Source organism: Tachyglossus aculeatus, chromosome 4 (assembly GCF_015852505.1).
Source record: "Tachyglossus aculeatus isolate mTacAcu1 chromosome 4, mTacAcu1.pri, whole genome shotgun sequence".
Taxonomy (NCBI): domain Eukaryota; kingdom Metazoa; phylum Chordata; class Mammalia; order Monotremata; family Tachyglossidae; genus Tachyglossus; species Tachyglossus aculeatus.
The window spans coordinates 83,517,641-83,536,278 of NC_052069.1; the positions used below are offsets into that span (position 1 = coordinate 83,517,641).

The 18,638-nt window shown below is 44.4% G+C and overlaps 1 protein-coding gene across 1 annotated transcript in view; it reads left to right on the forward strand.

Annotated features, from left to right (window-relative positions):
• Nucleotides 1-528: 528 nt before the first annotated feature.
• Nucleotides 529-18,638, forward strand: part of RNF19A (ring finger protein 19A, RBR E3 ubiquitin protein ligase) — a 54,826-nt gene continuing 36,716 nt past the window's right edge. The window contains exon 1 of the mRNA XM_038745379.1: nt 529-1,301. Within this exon, the coding sequence (XP_038601307.1) occupies nt 706-1,301 (596 nt within the window). The 5' untranslated portion in view covers nt 529-705. The remainder of the gene's footprint in view (nt 1,302-18,638) is intronic.

Below are 18,638 nucleotides of genomic sequence, written 5' to 3' on the forward strand. Positions count from 1 at the left end.
CCAACTGTAAAATGGGGACTAAATACTTGTTCTCCCTCCTAACTTAGGCTGTGAACCCCATGTGGGACAGGGACTGTGTCCAGCCTAATTAACTTTTATCTACCTCAGTTCTTATAACAGTGCTGGACACACATAGTGGCTTAACAAATATAATGATAATAAAAAAAAGAAAAAAGTATTTTTTGTGTTTGCTTAGTTTTGTTGAGGGGAGAAAAGCCCTTTAATATGATTAAATTGGTAAAGACTCAGTTGTTAGGATGACCGAATCACCTATTTTCTTAATTGCTAGTTTGATTTGTAAATGAGGTATAAAAATTGAGCAAATGAAGTGTCCCACATTTTATATGGAGTGAAATCTCTCCAAGAGCATTTCCAGCAAGGATCATCCAGTTCCCGATGGGCGTCTTTTTGCCCAAAGCAGCTTTTTGCCTAGACATTATCCCTGGTTTTAATTTTCCAAGCGATTTCATAACTTTAAGTATATAATTAAACTAAGATGCGTGTGTTTGTTTTGCAGATCCCCTCTAAGAGTCACCTCCTGGAAATGATGCCTTTGTGAAAAATCTCTGGAAAGAATTCAATCTGTCAAGTAGCCTTAGTTCACAACATGACTTCATCTGGACGCAAAGACAGGAAAGCTGTTTTATCTTTTCACTTGAACTCCGATTAGCGTTCCGGGCTAACCGTGCCCCGGTTTCCGTTCTAATGAGTATCCTAGACATGAGTCTGCGCCGGCAAATGGGTTCGGATCGAGACCTGCAGTCTTCCACTTCCTCCGTGAGCTTGCCCTCCGTCAAAAAGGCTCCCAAAAAACGACGCATTTCCCTCGGCTCCCTCTTTCGGAGGAAAAAAGACACCAAGCGGAAATCGAGGGATCTAACGAGCGGAGTTGATGGCATCGCAAGTATCGAGAGCATACATTCTGAAATGTGCACGGATAAGAACTCCATCTTCTCCTCCTGTACCTCCTCCGACAATGGCACGGCCCCCGGCAGCAAGCAGAGCGGCGACTTTCTGGAGTGCCCCTTGTGCCTCCTGCGGCACTCCAAGGACCGATTCCCCGAGATAATGACCTGTCACCATAGGTCTTGCGTGGATTGCTTGCGACAGTACCTGAGGATAGAAATATCCGAGAGCAGAGTTAACATCAGCTGCCCGGAATGCTCCGAACGGTTTAATCCTCATGACATTCGCTTGATATTGAGCGATGACATCTTGATGGAAAAATACGAAGAATTTATGCTGAGGCGGTGGCTCGTCGCGGACCCGGATTGCCGGTGGTGCCCCGCTCCGGACTGCGGGTAAGGTGTCCCTTTCTGGTTCTCGTCCTGCTAGGCCCGTTAGATGATGATAATAATGGCATTTGTTAAGCGCTTCTATCTGCCGAGCACTGTTCTAAGCACTGGCAAGGTGGACAGACTGGACACAGTCCCTGTCCCACCTGGGGCGCACAATCTCGGTCCCCATTTTACAGATGAGGTAACTGAGGCACAGAAAAGTGAAGTGACGTGCCCAGGGTCACACAGCAGACAAGACGCGGAATTGGGATTAGAACCCATGACCTCCCACTAGATGTGCAACGTTTACTGTGTGAAGCGCACTGTACTAAGTGCTTGGGAGAGGACAGTACAGCAGTAAGCAGACACATTCCCTGCCCACGTGTTCGGTCTCTCTTGAAAGGAAACAAGAATTTGCTGAGAATTGAAAGGTGGAAAATTCACTCATTCGTTCATTCAGTCGTATTTATTGAGCGCTTACTTTGTGCAGAGCACTGTACTAAGTGCTTGGGAAGCACAAGTCGGCAACGCATAGAGACGGTCCCTACCCAGCAATGGGCTCACAGTCTAGAAGGGGGAGATGTGAAGTCTGAAACATCTGGGCATGGGAGTCAAGGGATGAGAAACATTGTGGAAAGAGAGCAGAGTAAGAGCAGGCGACGAAGAGTTTGAGGTGGACAAAGTCAGCCTGGTGTCTGGATTTCCACCATCTTGAGCCCAAAAGCGGAGGAAGCGGAGGTGATCCACGGCTGTGGACCATCGGCAGAGGGATGGAGAGAGAGGAGTTGAGTTCAGTGGAGAGAGTGGAGTTGAGGGTGAGCATGTGTGTGTCAAGAGAAGGTAGATTGGGTATGGAAACCAGACGGGGCAGGGTGACCTGGCATAACTGGGGGAGGTCGAGAGAGATCGGCAGCCTCTGTCAGGGACAGGGTAGACTTGTGGGGAGTTGGTGTGTAGGAGAGATGGCGTGTGAGGAGGTTGGGGTCTGAGAGTGGGAGTTCCTGAGTTAGTTAAGGTAGAGACCGGACAGTGTCAAGCGATGATGAGATAGAGCAGGTGTTCGAGTTGTTGGTAAAGTGGTGCAGATCTGTGTTGTAAACACCCTGAGGGCAGGGTTTGTGTCTCCCAAGCACTTAGTACGGTGCTCAGCACATAGCAAGTGCTCATTAAATAAGAAGCAGCGTGGTGTAGTGGATAAAGCACGGGCCTTGGAGCCATGGGTCATGGCTTTTAGACTGTGAGCCCACTGTTGGGTAGGGACTGTCTCTATATGTTGCCAACTTTACTTCCCAAGCACTTAGTACAGTGCTCTGCACACAGTAAGCGCTCAATAAATGCGATTGATTGATTGATCCTGACTCCGCCACCTGTCTGTTGTGTGACCTTGGGCCAGTCACTTCACTTCTCTGGGCCTGTTACCTCATCTGTAAAATGGGGATTGAGACTGTGAGCCCCACATGGGATGGGGTCTGTGTCCAACTCGATTCACTTGTATCCATCCCAGTGGTCTGTACAGTGCCTGGCACATTCATTCATTAATTCAATCGCATTTATTGAGCGCTTACTGTGTGCAGAGCACTGTACTAAGCGCTTGGGAAGTACAAGTTGGCAACACATAGAGACAGTCCCTACCTAACAACGGGCTCGCAGTCTAGAAGGGGGAGACAGACAACAAAACATATTAACAAAATAAAATAAATAGAATAGTAAATATGTACAAGTAAAAGAGTAATAAATCTGTACAAACATATATACAGGTGCTGTGGGAAGGGGAAGGACGTAGGGCGGGGGGGATGCACATAGTAAGTGCTTAACAAATACCATCATCACCATTATTATTATTATTGTTGTTAATAATTATAAAAAATACCATTGTCTTATTGATTGGTAGTAATAACAGTAGTTCAAGTGCTTACGTGAGGGAGCAATGAAGCAACAAAACATTAAATCAGCATGAAGGTCGAGGACAAATGCATAATACAACAAATAAAAGGAAAAATCAGTAGGGAGCTGTGGCTCAAGGAGCAGGCTAACTATTCAGAGGCCACAGCGTCCCCCAAAGCCACAGCAATGGCTACTGTAGCCACCAGCCCACCCTAGGTTTTAGGAAGCCTCATGCTGCAGAGGTTGTTCTCTTTCCCGCAGAATGCCAAGGGCAATCAGTCGTATTTATTGAGTCCTTACTGTGTGCAGAGCACTGTGTTCAGGGCTCAGGAGCGCTTAGAACAGCGCTCGGCACATAGTAAGCGCTTAACAAATACCATCATTATTAGTACACTACAACAGAGTTGGTAAGAGACATCCCCTGCCCACAATGAGTTCACAGTCTAGAGGGGCAGGATTTATTGAGCACTTTGTGCAGAGCACCGTACTGAGCTTGGAACTCCTCTCCCCAAATTCAGTCAATCAATCAGTGATATTTATTGAGCGCTTACTATGTGCAGAGCACTGTACCATAAAGCACTTTGGAGCATACAATAGACTCTGGACTGTGAGCTCGTTGTGGGCAGGGAATGTGTGTTTGTTGTTGTATTGTACCCTCCCATTCATTCATTCTTCAGTCGTATTTATTGAGTCCTTACTGTGTGCAGAGCACTGTGTTCAGGGCTCAGGAGCGCTTAGAACAGTGCTCGGCACATAGTAAGCGCTTAACAAATACCATCGTTATTAGTACACTACAACAGAGTTGGTAAGAGACATCCCCTGCCCACAATGAGTTCACAGTCTAGAGGGGCAGGATTTATTGAGCACTTTGTGCAGAGCACCGTACTGAGCTTGGAACTCCTCTCCCCAAATTCAGTCAATCAATCAGTGATATTTATTGAGCGCTTACTATGTGCAGAGCACTGTACCATAAAGCACTTTGGAGCATACAATAGACTCTGGACTGTGAGCTCGTTGTGGGCAGGGAATGTGTGTTTGTTGTTGTATTGTACCCTCCCATTCATTCATTCTTCAGTCGTATTTATTGAGTCCTTACTGTGTGCAGAGCACTGTGTTCAGGGCTCAGGAGCGCTTAGAACAGTGCTCAGCACATAGTAAGCGCTTAACAAATACCATCATTATTAGTACATTACAACAGAGTTGGTAAGAGACATCCCCTGCCCACAGTGAGCTCACAGTCTAGAGGGGCAGGATTTATTGAGCACTTACTCTGTGCAGAGCACTGTACTGAGCTTGGCACTCCCCTCCCCAAATTCAGTCAATCAATCAGTGATATTTATTGAGCGCTTACCATGTGCAGAGCACTGTACCATAAAGCACTTTGGAGCATACAATAGACTGGACTGTGAGCTCGTTGTGGGCAGGGAATGTGTGTTTGTTGTTGTATTGTACCCTCCCATTCATTCATTCTTCAGTCGTATTTATTGAGCGCTTACTGTGTGCAGAGCACTGTATCATACAGCACTTTGGAGCATACAATAGGCTCTGGACTGTGAGCTTGTTGTGGGCAGGGAATGTGTGTTTGTTGTTGTATTGTACTCTCCTATTCATTCATTCTTCAATCGTATTTATTGAGCGCTTACTGTGTGCAGAGCACTGTACTAAGTGCTTGGGAAGTACAAGTTGGCAACATATAGAGATGGTCCCTACCCAACAATGGGCTCACAGTCTAGATGGGGGAGACAGTAAAACAAAACATGTGGACAGGTGTCAAGTCATCAGAACAAATAGAAATAAAGCTAGATGCACCACATTAACAAAATAAATAGAATAGTAAATATGTACAAGTAAAATAGAGTAATAAATCTATACAAAGGCACTTAGTACAATGCTTTGCACACAATAAGCACTCAATAAATACGATTGAATGAATGAACAGAGTTGGTGGACACATTCCTTGCCCACAACAAATTCAGCAGGCCGCAACTCTTCCCATATTCAAAACCATCCTAAAATTCCACCTCCTTCAACTAACCTTCCCTTGTTAATTCCCAGCACCTGAAATTGGGTGATATTATCATTCATTCATTCATTCAGTATCATATTTATTGAGCGCTTACTGTGTGTACTAAGTGCTTGGGAAGTACAAGTCGGCAACATATAGAGACAGTCCCTACCCAACAGCAGGCTCACAATCTAGAAGGGAGAGACAGACAACAAAAAAAAACCATGTAGAAGCAGCATGGCTCAATGGAAAGAGCACAGGCTTTGGAGTCAGAGGTCATGGGTTCAAATTCCGGCTCTGCCAATTGTCAGCGGTGCGACTTTGGGCAAGTCACTTAACTTCTTTGGACCTCAGTGACCTCATCTGTAAAATGGGGTTTAAGACTGTGAGCCCCCCGGGGACAACCTGATCATCTTGTAACCTCCCCAGTGCTTAGAAAAGTGCTTTGTATGTAGTAAGCGCTTAATAAATGCCATCATTATTATTATTATTATATAGAGAGGTGTCAGCTAGCTCTTGCACCCAAGAACTTATTCATGCTCATCCTTGGCACTTTTATCACTGTTATCTTTCAATTGTTTATCCTAACTGCTCTGTAGATATTTTCATATGCGCCTCCCCTATTAAGAATGTAAGTTCCTCGTGGACTACTTTCCAAGTGCTTAGTACTAAGCATTGCCAAGAAGCTCTTACTACAGTGCTCTGCCCCAGTAAGCGCTCAATAAATACCACTGATTGAAGTTGGTGCTCTATACTTGCTCATCCTCCTCCGACTACTATGGGTTTATTGATTGATTTATCAAGTCATTCTCCGTCTTCTCCCCCGACCCGCCCAGACTAAGTAGTGCAGTGTGTTCATATCGGTTATCTCATTTTAATCTCACAATACCCTTGGAGTTAGAGAGAAGGAGGAATAATCCCCACTTTACAGATGAGGAAAACGAGGAACTTGCCCTCGACTGCATAGCAGACTAGTGTCAGAACTGGGTCTAAAACCCAGATTCGTATTATTTCTTATAGCCTACGCTACACGTTTGAGTCAAGTCACTCATGAAGAGGAATGGATAATTTCCATAATGCCGTGTTCATCTCATTCCATGCCAGTTATAAGGGCCATTTCAAAAACAAAATAGCCATTTACCTCACAGCATTGGCAGTAGCAAAAATATTCATCGCCTGGCATCATTGTCACTATTTGGAATGGAGAAATATTATAATTTGCACATGAAAAATGGATTAAAATAGCTTACTTCAAGCAGCCTCCTGCAAATAATTAGTAGCATTAAAGCCTCATATAGGAAACCCATTTCCTTCCTGTTAGCATCGTTGGGTGAAAAGAGAACAGGACTGATATTGGAGGACTAACTCCTGATTTCATCTCCCCTTTCTTAACTGCCGTCGCAGTTTGACCATCTGTAAAATGTAGGAAATACCTCTCTCTCTGAGACCCACAGGGATGTTGTGAGGGTAAATGAGATTAGAAGCTATTAAACAACATTTTAAGCAATCACGTGTGAATGATGGAGTGTTAGACATTAAGAAGAGAAGCCGACACGTGTTTGTTGTACTCTCCCAAGCGTTTAGTACAGGCCTTTGCACACCGTGAGCGCTCAATAAATACGATTGAATAAATGAATGAACGGAGGTGGTAGACACATTTATTGCCCACAGCAAATTCAGCAGGCTGCCACTCTTGCTGTATTCAAAACCATCCTAGGGAAGTCGTCGATATCCTTTTTTTTGTAACGGTGCCCATGAAAGGCTTAGGGGAAGTGATGTAGTGCGAGCTGCAGCTTGTACTTCCCAAGCGCTTAGTACAGTGCTCTACACACAGTAAGCGCTTAATAAATACAATAGATTGATGGTTGTAGTTCAGCCAGAGCCTTCTGGGGAACAGACACATTGTTGCTCTTGGAACTCCAAGCACCCTACTGCCCAAGAGAACATAAGGACAAAGAAACAAGCCACAGAAATTAATCAGATCTGTCTAACCTGCCTCCTCCCAGGTAGAGTGGTTCTCTTGCCCAGAAAACTCATATTTTTCACCTTTCTTTTTTATGATATTTAAGTGCTTACTGTGTGCCAAGCACTGTACTAAGGGCTGGGGTAGAATACAAGATAATCAGGTCGGATACAGTCCCTGTCCCATATGGGGCTCTCAATCTAAGCGAGGAGGGAGAACAGATAGTCCTTTTACCCTGTTGTGTTTATGACATTTTTTGTGGGCTGATGAATTTTTCTAGCTTATTTCTAAGGTTGGCCTGTTGGGAAGACCATATCGAATTGAAGGTCTCTATCGGAACCGTCCTCCTGTCTTTGATAGAGCCCGTTGTTGGGTAGGGATCATCTCTATATGTTGCCGACTTGTACTTCCCAAGCGTGTAGTACAGTGCTCTGCACACAGTAAGCGCTCAATAAATGCAATTGAATGAATGGAACACTCCTCCTGCTACTGTTAGCCCTCACTGGCTCCGCTCCCACTTCTCCCCTTCCCTCTGTGAATGCCTTTCAAGGCCCTGTTCTGGCTCCCCTACTCTTCTCAGTCAATCAGTGGTATTTATTGACTGCTTACTCCTCATCTTTCTCTGCCTAAATCCTTTCTTCCACCTGATTTTCCCGTCACAGTTGACAACACCACCATCCTCAAACCCACAACCTGGGCATCAACTTCGACTCCGTTCTCTTTTGCAAATCTTTCAGCAGTGTGATGATAAAACCCGTCATTATTTTCCTCCATAACATTTCCCAAGTCCACCCGTTTCCTTTTCAAGCCAAACCACCACCGTCCTGGTCCAGTTGCTTGATGTATTCATTCATTCATTCAGTCGTATTTATTGAGCACTTACTGTGTGCAGAGCACTGTACTAAGCGCTTGGGAAGTACAAGCGCTTGGGAATCGCACCCTCCACTCCTCTGCCGCTGACCTCCTCACCGTGCCTCGTTCTCGCCTATCCCGCTATCGGCCCCCGGCCCACGTCCTCCCCCTGGCCTGGAATGCCCTCCCTCCGCACATTCTCCAAACTAGCTCTCTTCCTCCCTTCAAAGCCCTACTGAGAGCTCCCCTCCTCCAGGAGGCCTTCCCAGACTGAGCTCCGCCTTCCTCTACCCCTCCCCGTCCCCCCCGCCCTACCTCCTTCCCCTCCCCACAGCACCTGTATATATGTTTGTACAGATTTATTACTCTATTTATTTTACTTGTACATATTTACTATTCTATGTATTTTATTTTGTTGTTATGTTTTTTTTTTTGTCTGTCTCCCCCTTCTAGACTGTGAGCCCGCTGTTGGGTAGGGACTGTCTCTGTGTGTTGCCAACTTGTACTTCCCAAGCACTTAGTACAGTGCTCTGCACACAGTAAGCGCTCAATAAATACGATTGAATAGTGATTGAATAAATGAATGTATCCTGGTTTGACTACGGTATCAGCCTCCTCACTGATCTCTGTCTTTCTTTAACCTCTGCCCTGTCCAGTCTTTACCTCACCCTCACCCTTCTAGAGCGTCATCCTGCCGACATTCTCCACTCCTAAAAACCTCATTTGGCTACCCACTCATCTTATAAATTGCAAACCTCTCGAAGGACGCGGTTCCGCATCTGTGTACTCTTTCCAAGTGCTTAATATCAATCAATCAATCAATCATATTTATTGAGCGCTTACTGTGTGCAGAGCACTATACTAAGCACTTGGGAAGTACAAGCGGGCAACATATAGAGACGGTCCCTACCCAGCAGTGGGCTCACAGTCTAGAAGAGGGAGACAGAGAACAAAACAAAACATATTAACAAAACAAAAATAAATAGAATAGTTATGTACAAGTAAAATAAATCAATAGAGTAATAAATACGTACAAACATATATACATATATACAGGTGCTGTGGGGAAGGGAAGGAGGTAAGGCGGGGGGTGGAGAGGGGGAGGAGGGGGAGAGGAAGGAGGGGGCTCAGTCTGGGAAGGCCTCCTGGAGGAGGTGAGCTCTCAGGTGGGCCTTGAAGGGAGGTAGGTAATTTTAATACAATGCCCTGCACACAGTAAGTGCTTAAATAAATACTGCTACTGCTACTAGTATCCCTAGTACTATTATTAGTGCTACTGCTCATGGCCTAGTGGCAGGAGCATGGGCTTGAGAGTCAGAGGCCATGGATTCTATTCTCAGTTCTGCCACTTTTCTGCTGGGTGACCTTGGGCAAGTCACTTAACTTCTCTGGGCCTCAGTCACCTCATCTGTAAAGTGGGGATTAAGAGTGTGAAGGCCTATGTCCACGCTGATTACCTTGTATCTTACCCCCAAACTTACCTCCTTCCCTTCCCCACAGCACCTGTATATATGTATATATGTTTGTACATATTTATTACTCTATTTTACTTGTACATATCTATTCTATGTATTTTATTTTGTTAGTATGTTTGGTTTTGTTGTCTGTCTCCCCCTTTTAGACTGTGAGCCCACTGTTGGGTAGGGACTGTCTCTGTATGTTGCCAACTTGTACTTCCCAAGAGCTTAGTACAGTGCTCTGCACACAGTAAGCGCTCAATAAATACGATTGATTGATTGATTGTATCTACCCCAACGCTTAGAACAGTGCTTGGCACATAGTGCTTAACAAATGCCATAATTATTATTATTACTACTGCTACTACTACTAGTATAACTGCTACTTCTACGACTAGAAGCAGTATAGCTTAGTGGCTAGAGCCTGAAAGTCAGAAGGTTAGGGCTTCTAATCCCAGCTCTACCATTTGTCTGTTGTGTCACCTTGGGCAAGTCGAGAGAAGCAGCGTGGCTCAGCAGAAAGAGCCCGGGCTTTGGAGTCAGAGGTCATGGGTTCAAATCCCGGCTCCGCCAGCTGTCAGCTGTGTGACTTTGGGCAAGTCACTTCATCATCATCATCAATTGTATTTACTTCTCTTATTTACTTCTCGTATTTACTTCACTTCACTTCTCTGGGCCTCAGTTCCCTCATCTGTAAAATGGGGATGAAGACTGTGAGCCCCCCGTGGGACAACCTGAACACCTTGTAACCTCCCCAGCGCTTAGAACAGTCCTCCTAGACTGTGAGCCCACTGTTGGGTAGGGACCGTCTCTATAAGTTGCCAACTTGTACTTCCCAAGCGCTTAGTACAGTGCTCTGCACACAGTAAGCGCTCAATAAATACGATTGATTGATTCTCTGGGCCTCAGTTCCCTCATCTGTAAAATGGGGATGAAGACTGTGAGCCCCCCATAGGACAACCTGAACACCTTGTAACCTCCCCAGCGTTTAGAACAGTCCTTCTAGACTGCGAGCCCACTGTTGGGTAGGGACCGTCTCTATATGTTGCCAACTTGTACTTCCCAAGCGCTTAGTACAGTGCTCTGCACACAGTAAGCGCTCAATGAATACGATTGATTGATTGATTTGCACATAGTAAGCGCTTAATAAATGCCATCATTATTATTTATTATAAGTCACTTCACTTCTCTGGGCCTCACTTACCTCATCTGTAAAATGGGGATTGAGGTTGCGGGGCCCACATGAGACAGGGACTGTGTCCAACCCGGTCTGCTTGTCTCCACCCCAGCACTAAGCACAGTGCCTGACGCCTAATAAGTGCTTAACAGGTGCCTCAGTGGAAAGAGTACGGGCTTTGGAGTCAGAGGTCATGGGTTCGAATCCCGGCTCCACCACATGTCTGCTGTGTGATCTTGGGCAAGTCACTTCACTTCTCTGGGCCTCAGTTCCCTCATCCGTAAAATGGGGATTAAGACTGTGAGCCCCACATGGGACAACCCGATCACCCTGTATCCTCCCCAGCGCTTAGAACAGTGCTTTGCACATAGTAAGCGCTTAACAAATGCCAATTATTATTATTATTATTATTATTATTATTACTACCACTACTACAAACTTCTGGTTATTGGCTTTTAGGCACTCCATCAGCTCTCTCCCTCTTACCTATTCTCTCTCTTCACCCCCAATGCACCCCAGCTCATAGTCTTCATTACTCTCCATCCTTTATTCTCCTACTTGCGACTCCTGGCTAATGCCCTTTACTAGCCAGACCCCCAAGTGACTCCCACCCCTGCTCCCCATTTACAGCCGATGCCAGCAGTCTTTTGTACCGGCCTGGAGCCGATCTACTGGTGAGTTTCCATCCCTCACTTACCCAACTGCAATAAAAACTTTCATTCCTCACATTTTATTGCCCCCACAGTTCTCATGAGCACCACCCAGAAGGTAGAATGATGTCAGTCACTTCCCTTCCCATGCACCCAGGATTCGTGTGCACTCTTACTTTTAATGGTATTTGTTAGGCACTTTCTGTGTGTGCTAAACCCTGAGATTAATCAGATTAATCAGGTTGGACACAATCCCTGTCCCAAATAGGGCTCACATTCTTAATCCCCATTTTACAGATGAGGGAACTGAGGCCCCGAGAAGTGAAATGACATGCCTAAGGTCACGCAGCAGACAAGTGTCAGAGCTGGGATTAGAACCCAGGTTCTTTTGGCTCCCAGGCCTGTGCTGTATCCACTAGACTACACTGCTTCTGGAGAAGCAGCGTGGCTCGGTGGAAAGAGCCCGGGCTTTGGAGTCCGATGTTATGGGTTCAAATCCTGGCTCCGCCACTTGTCAGCTGTGTGACTTTGGGCAAGTAGCTTCACTTCCCTCATCTGTAAATGGGAATTAAGACTGTGAGCCCCCTGTGGGACAACCTGATCACCTTGTAACCTCCCCAGCTCTTAGAACAGTGCTTTGCACATAGTAAGCGCTTAATAAATGTCATTATTATTATTATTGTTATACTCATGTTTTATATGCTTGGAATAATCTTCCCACTACTCATTTGCAGTCCTCCCGGTAACCACGGGTCAGCTCTTAGGTGGTCAGTTCTACCTACATCATAGCAGGGTTTCTCATCAATTTCAAGTTCAATTCAATTTCAATTTCAATTCAGTTCAAGTTCAATTTCAAGAGAAGCAGCGTGGCTCAGTGGAAAAAAGTCCGGGCTTTGGAGTCAGAGGTCATGGGTTCAAACCCCAGCTCCGCCAGTTGTCAGCTGTGTGACTTTGGGCAAGTCACTTAACTTCTCCGGGCCTCAGTTCCCTCATCTGTAAAATGGGGATTAAGATTGTGAGCCCCACGTGGGACACCTGATCAACTTGTAACTTCCCCAGCGCTTAGAACAGTGCTTTGCACATAGTAAGCGCTTAATAAATGCCATCATTATAATTATTATTATTATTAAGTTAGCACCTGCAGGTCTCTTTCAGCATTGTCCAGAGGTGCCTGTAGCACTTGGTACACAATTCACTGTACAACCTTTCTTTTGGGGAGGTGGTCCCCCTGGAAACTGGGGAATCGTCCCCATCACGGGAACCTCAACCTTCCCCCCTTTCATACCCCAACACCCTTCCTCAATTCTTAGAACTCCCTCCCCCTTCAAATCTGCCTGATCACAGCTCTCCCCGTTGCCAAAGTCCTTTGGAAAGCCACCTCCTGCTTTTCTTCTCTCTTGTTTAGTATATTTGTAACCCCTTAAGTTTGTACATATTGTTTTACGTACTCTACTATTGGCGCACTTTGCCCTATTTGTGGAAAGATGATCACTTTTGTAGAAGAGTGATCTACAGATGTTATGGGTTCAAATCAGCAGGGTGAAGTATGAACTGGAGAGGGAAGAGGCTCAAGAAAGACACTTGGCCCTATTTGTGATTCCTTTTATCTGTCTCCTTGACTAGACTGTAAGCTTCTCGTGGCCAGGGATGGTGTCTTCTTGTACTGTACTCTACCAAATGATTGATTGACTGATGGATTAATCGTAACCAGGAGCTTGGAAGAAAGAATGCTGGGGACCAAGAAAAGGGAGACATTTTATTCCAATGCTCCTGTCTGTTGAAACTTTCAAAAAAAGGTTGATATTTACCAGGATATCTTCAGCTGTTAAATAATGTATTTTTTTTTCCCTAATGGTACTTGTCAAATGTTTACTAAATACTGGGGTAAATCAGGCTGGACAGAGTCCCTGTCCCACGTGGTGCTCACATTCTAAGTAGGAGGGAGTAGGATTTAATCCCCATTTTACAGCTGGGGTAGCTGAGACTCAGAATTTGTGATTCATCCAGGGTCACGCAACAGACAAGTTGCAGAGCCGGGATTGGAACCCAGGTCCTCTGAGTCCCAGACTTGTGCTGTTTCCACAGGGCCATAGTGCCTCCCGTTTCTCTACATTTCTGTATTTCCCTGAAAACAAGAAAAAGTGTGGCATTAAAAATAAAGACTTTATCTTAATTGCAGTGTAATCATTTTACGCATCACTCTGTGACTGAGGCCACTTCACTCCCAAATGCTTCCTCTTTTAATAATAATAATGGCATTTATTAAGTGCTTACTATGTGCAAAAGCACTCCCCTCCTCCCTCAAGCAGTGTTCGAAGAGGAGGCAAAATAATTAGGATCGTGGTATTTGTTAAACACTTCCTATGTGGCAAACACTGTACTAAGTGCTGTGGTCAGTACAAGATAATCAGGTGGGACACAGTCCATGACACACAGTCTAAGGAGCAGGGAGAACAGAACCTTGGACAAAGTTCAGAAAAAAAACAATCAGTCAGTGGTATTTATTGAGCGCTTACTGTGTGCAGAGCACTGTACTAAGCGCGTGGGGGTGGGAGGGGGAAGAGTACAATATAAGCAAGGTTGTAGACAGCCCACAAAGAGCAGTCTAGAGGAAGGCCTATCTATGCCTCTTCCCTTTGTGACTTCAGTTCAGCCACTCCTTTCCTGGGTGTATCTGTCCCTTCAAAGCGTGGAGAGACGTCTCCCAAATGAGACCCACCACAAACAAATGTGAATTTAAGGAAAGAATAAAATGCTATTTGGGCATCTGTACTTGTGAAGAGAGGAGATTCGGGGACGGTACAGTGTATCTGTCTCTTCAAAGCGTGGAGAGACGTCTCCCAAATGAGACCCACCACAAACAAATGTGAATTTAAGGAAAGAATAAAATGCTATTTGGGCATCTGTACTTGTGAAGAGAGGAGATTCGGTGACGGTACAGATGTTTATCCCTCTTCAGTGCCTTACCTGTTGCCCCCTCAAACCGTTTCACTAGGGAAGAAAAAAGTTTTAGGGAGTCGGTGAAAGAGAGAAAAATTGGATAAGTACCTACGGTGGTGACCTGACCGGACAGGTCACTGATAATAGTCACGGAGTTGTAGGAATCCATTATTATTAGGAGAATAAATCACATTTCAATTCTTGCAGTATTAAATTTCATAAATGCCTTCTTAGAAGTGGGGTTACCTTGATTTAGAACAGCCTGGTAAGGAAGAAGTACAGTTATTTTGGTACTGTTCATTCATTCATTCAATCATATTCGTTGAGCGCTTACTGTGTACAGAGCATTGTACTAAGCGCCCGGGAGAGTACAGTATAACAAAAACCACACATATTCCCTGACAGCAGCAAGCTTACAGTCTAGAGGACTAGACTGTAGAGGACATGTTAGACTGTAGAGGACATGTTAATGTCGCATGGTTGCTTTGTCACAGAATGTTACTCCATTGTGTTCATTAAAACCGTTTTCTATTACAGTGAAATGAAATATTTCAGCATTTTTACATTGAGAAAAGTGCATTCCGTTAGAAAAGCCTAGCCAAATTGGCTACAAGTTCAATACTGTGAATTCAGTTAAATTCATTCATTATTCAGTTCAATTCATGAAGTATCATGGGTGTTTTATATCCAATCAGAAGTATGTTTTTACCACTTTAATCAGTGGTATTTGCACAGAGTAAGCGCTTAATAAATTCTGTCATTATTATTATTTTTATTACTTATTGAATGCCTGTGTTCAGCGCACTGTACGATTCACTTTAAGACATCAGAATCTCTCTCTGTATTATGTATATTCAAATGTAATCAAATTACATATAAAGAATAAAAATAGATATTATAATAATGATGGTATTTGTTAAGCGCTTACTATGTGCCAAACACTGTTCTAAGCACTGGGGTAGATACAAGGGTATCAGGTTGTCCCACGTGGGGCTCACGGTCTTAATCCCCATTTTGCAGAAGAGTAACTGAGGCACAGAGAAGGTAAGTGATTTACCCAAAGTCACACAGCAGACAAGTGGTGGAGCCATGATTAGAACCCACAACCTCTGACTCCCAAGCTCGGGCTGTTTCCACTAAACAACGCTGCCAAATTTGTTTTAAAGATGGACCATTTCCTATGTTGAACATCCACTGTGCACTGGATTTTATCTCTCAAGGGACATCCAATTACCGCACTAGAGATTTGGAGTGAGCAGAGCAACACAAGCAGAGTTCTGTTTTTTTCTCATTTTTCATTCATTCATTCAATCGTATTTATTGAGCGCTTACTGTGTGCAGAGTACTGTACTAGGCTCTTGGGAACTACAAGTCAGCAACATATAGAGATGGCCCCTACCCAACAACGGGCTCACAGTCTAGAAGGGAGAGACAGACAACAAAACAAACCATGTAGACAGGTGACAAAATTGTCAGAATAAATAGAATTCTAGCTATATGCACATCATTAAAAAAATAGATAACTAGAACTTCTCTAGTCCTTTATTGCACCGAGATTTCCACATTTTATTAGTGAAGTGTTTGTCAGGGCAGTTTAAAAGTACTGTAGAAAAATACTTTTGAATCCATCTGAGTTACATTGAAATTTATTAATGTCAGTAAGGCCGGGCCAGATCCCAGCATTGCATGTATTGTTGTAAAAAAAAACAAGCAAAAAAATACCTAAAGCGAATTTTTACCGGTTTAACACTGTTTTTACTGTTTTAACATTTAAGCACCGAAGATACTTTTATTCAGAATACCAAGTGAGCATTTGTAGCCCAGTACACTCAGTTCTCCTATATTTCTGGAGTGAACACCATTTTAAGGAAATTTGGGATGATGCTGACACAGTATACACTTTAAAAACGATTGATTGATTGATTGACCACTGCCATGCACGTGGGCAGCCACTTCTAATCCTGCACCCTGTTCTATCCGGATAGCTGCAAGTTGTTTGAAGACTGTTCCTTAACTTCCAACTGTCTTCTAATGTGTAGTGAAAACACACGCTAAGGCGGGCAGAGTTGACGCTGTGTATACAACCCTCTGTCACAACAGCACTTCCTCAAAATCAACTTCAAGCCTCTCCACCCACTCACGTCTCCCCTTTGCTTTCTTCTCACCCTGCCCTCCCCAACTTTCTCTTTTTGTTCCAAACTAACTTTCCAGCTGCACCTTTCATTGTCAGTCGTATTTCTCGGGCATGCACTGTGTGCAGAGCACTGTACTAAGTGCTTGAGAGAGTACAATTTAACAATAAACAGACACATCCCCTGCCCACAACCAGCTTAAAGTCTCAACTCTTCTCCCCCCAACCCTGCTCCATCCTTTTGTTTACACACTGATCCTCTGGCTTGGAACTCCCTCCCGAGATTCAGCTGCCCAAAATTATTTATTCCAAACCATCTTCAATCAATCAATCATATTTATTGAGCGCTTACTTTGTGCAGAGCACTGTACTAAGTGCTTGAAAATCCTGAAATTCCTTCTCCACCAAGCCTTCCCCAATCGTGCTCTGCACCCAGTAAGCGCTCAATAAATACGATTGAATGAATGAACTTCCAGCATCCAAGGTCGTGCGGACCCGTCGTTCATCTCTCGTGCACGGGAACTTGTCTGTACCTCCCCTCGTTTGTCTGCTGGTTTATTCAGTTAGTGCGTTCAGACCCTGTTGCATCTCCAACCAGGGAAACGTAAAATAGAACCAGGTTGGGCCAACTTCTCATCCCTGCCTTACCCCTAAGGGTTAGCAGGTAATCTGTGATTCTGACTTGTCCACGTTTATCATCAAGATGTAGTTATTCTTAAGGATTTTGATGGATTCCCCGAGGTACCAGCATTTACTTGGTATTTTCTGTTGATGACTTTGGTAGCAGCTTTGATAAACTTTGGGTGGTAGCCAGCCCCTTCCTTCAATTACCCCTTAAGTTCTCCAGCGGTTGTCTTGTTTGAGAGTCATATCTAAACTGTGAGCCCACTGTTGGGTAGGGACTGTCTCTACGTGTTGCCAACTTGTACTTCCCAAGCGCTTAGTACAGTGCTCTGCACACAGTAAGTGCTCAATAAATACGATTGATTGATTGATTGATCTCCTGGGTTGCATTTTGGTCTGAAACACCACTAAATTTCCAGAAGTAACGATGTTCTTCAAAGCCTTCCCCGAAAGCTTCCAGTTAGGGACTTGCCAACAATGGAGAGCAGAGACAGCCTGAGAGTAAAAGGGACCTGGGTTCTAGTGTTGGCTCTGCCCCTTGTCTGCTGTGTGACTTTGGGCAAATCACTTCATTTCTCTGTGCCTCAGTTACCTCACCTGTAAACTGAGATGAGGCCAAGCTAACCTGTTTAGCTTCTATCTGCCCTAGCACTTAATAATAATTGTGGCATTTGTTAAGCTCTTACTATGTGCAAAGCACTGTTCCAAGCTCTAGGGAGGAGACAAAGTGATCAGGTTGTCCCATGTGGGGCTCACAATCTTAATCCCCATTTTACAGATGAGGTAACTGAGGCACAGAAAAGTTAAGCGATTGGCCCAAAGTCACACAGCTGACAAGTGCCGGAGCCGGGCTTAGAACCCATGACTTCTCCCACTGTTGGGTAGGGACTGTCTCTGTATGTTGCCAACTTGTACTTCCCAAGCGCTTAGTACAGTGCTCTGCACACAGTAAGCGCTCAGTAAATACGATTGATTGATTGATTGACTCCCAAGCCTGTGCTCTTTCCATTGAGCCAAGCCTGGTAAATAGCGAGTATTTAATAAATACCAAAAAAAATAAAAAGAGCGCATGAGACTTCCTGTAGTTTCCTCCATCAGCATTTACTTTTTTTCTCTTGAAAATGTTCATTATGGAGGCATTCTGAAATCCTTTGGCTTTTCTTTAGTCTTCCATATGTCAAAAAAACGATTTTGGCTACCGAAGTCCTAAGTGTACTTCTTGCTTGAAGATCTCTGCAGAGTTTTTAGGACTCTGGCTGCAATAGTAGTGTTTTTCAAAGTTGAAGCAATGCCCTGCTTTCACATTTCAGCTCGTTTCCTATGTTTCCGAGGACCTTCTACTTAATAGTGGAAGCCACGTTGAGGAGATCATTGTAGTATAGTTGTTATCTCCTTAGGATCCCCTCCATAGCTGTGATGGGAATGGAGTTGTTTGTATTCATTCGTTCATTCAATTGTATTTGTTGAGCGCTTACTGTGTGCAGAAGACTGTACTAAGTGCGTGGGGAGTACAAGTTGGCAACATATAGAGACGGTCCCTACCCAACAGCGGGCTCACAGTCTAGAAGGGGGAGACAGACAACAAAACAAAACATATTAACAAAATTCATTCATTCAGTCATATTTATTCATTCATTCAATTGTATTTATTGAGCGCTTACTGTGTGCAGAGCACTGT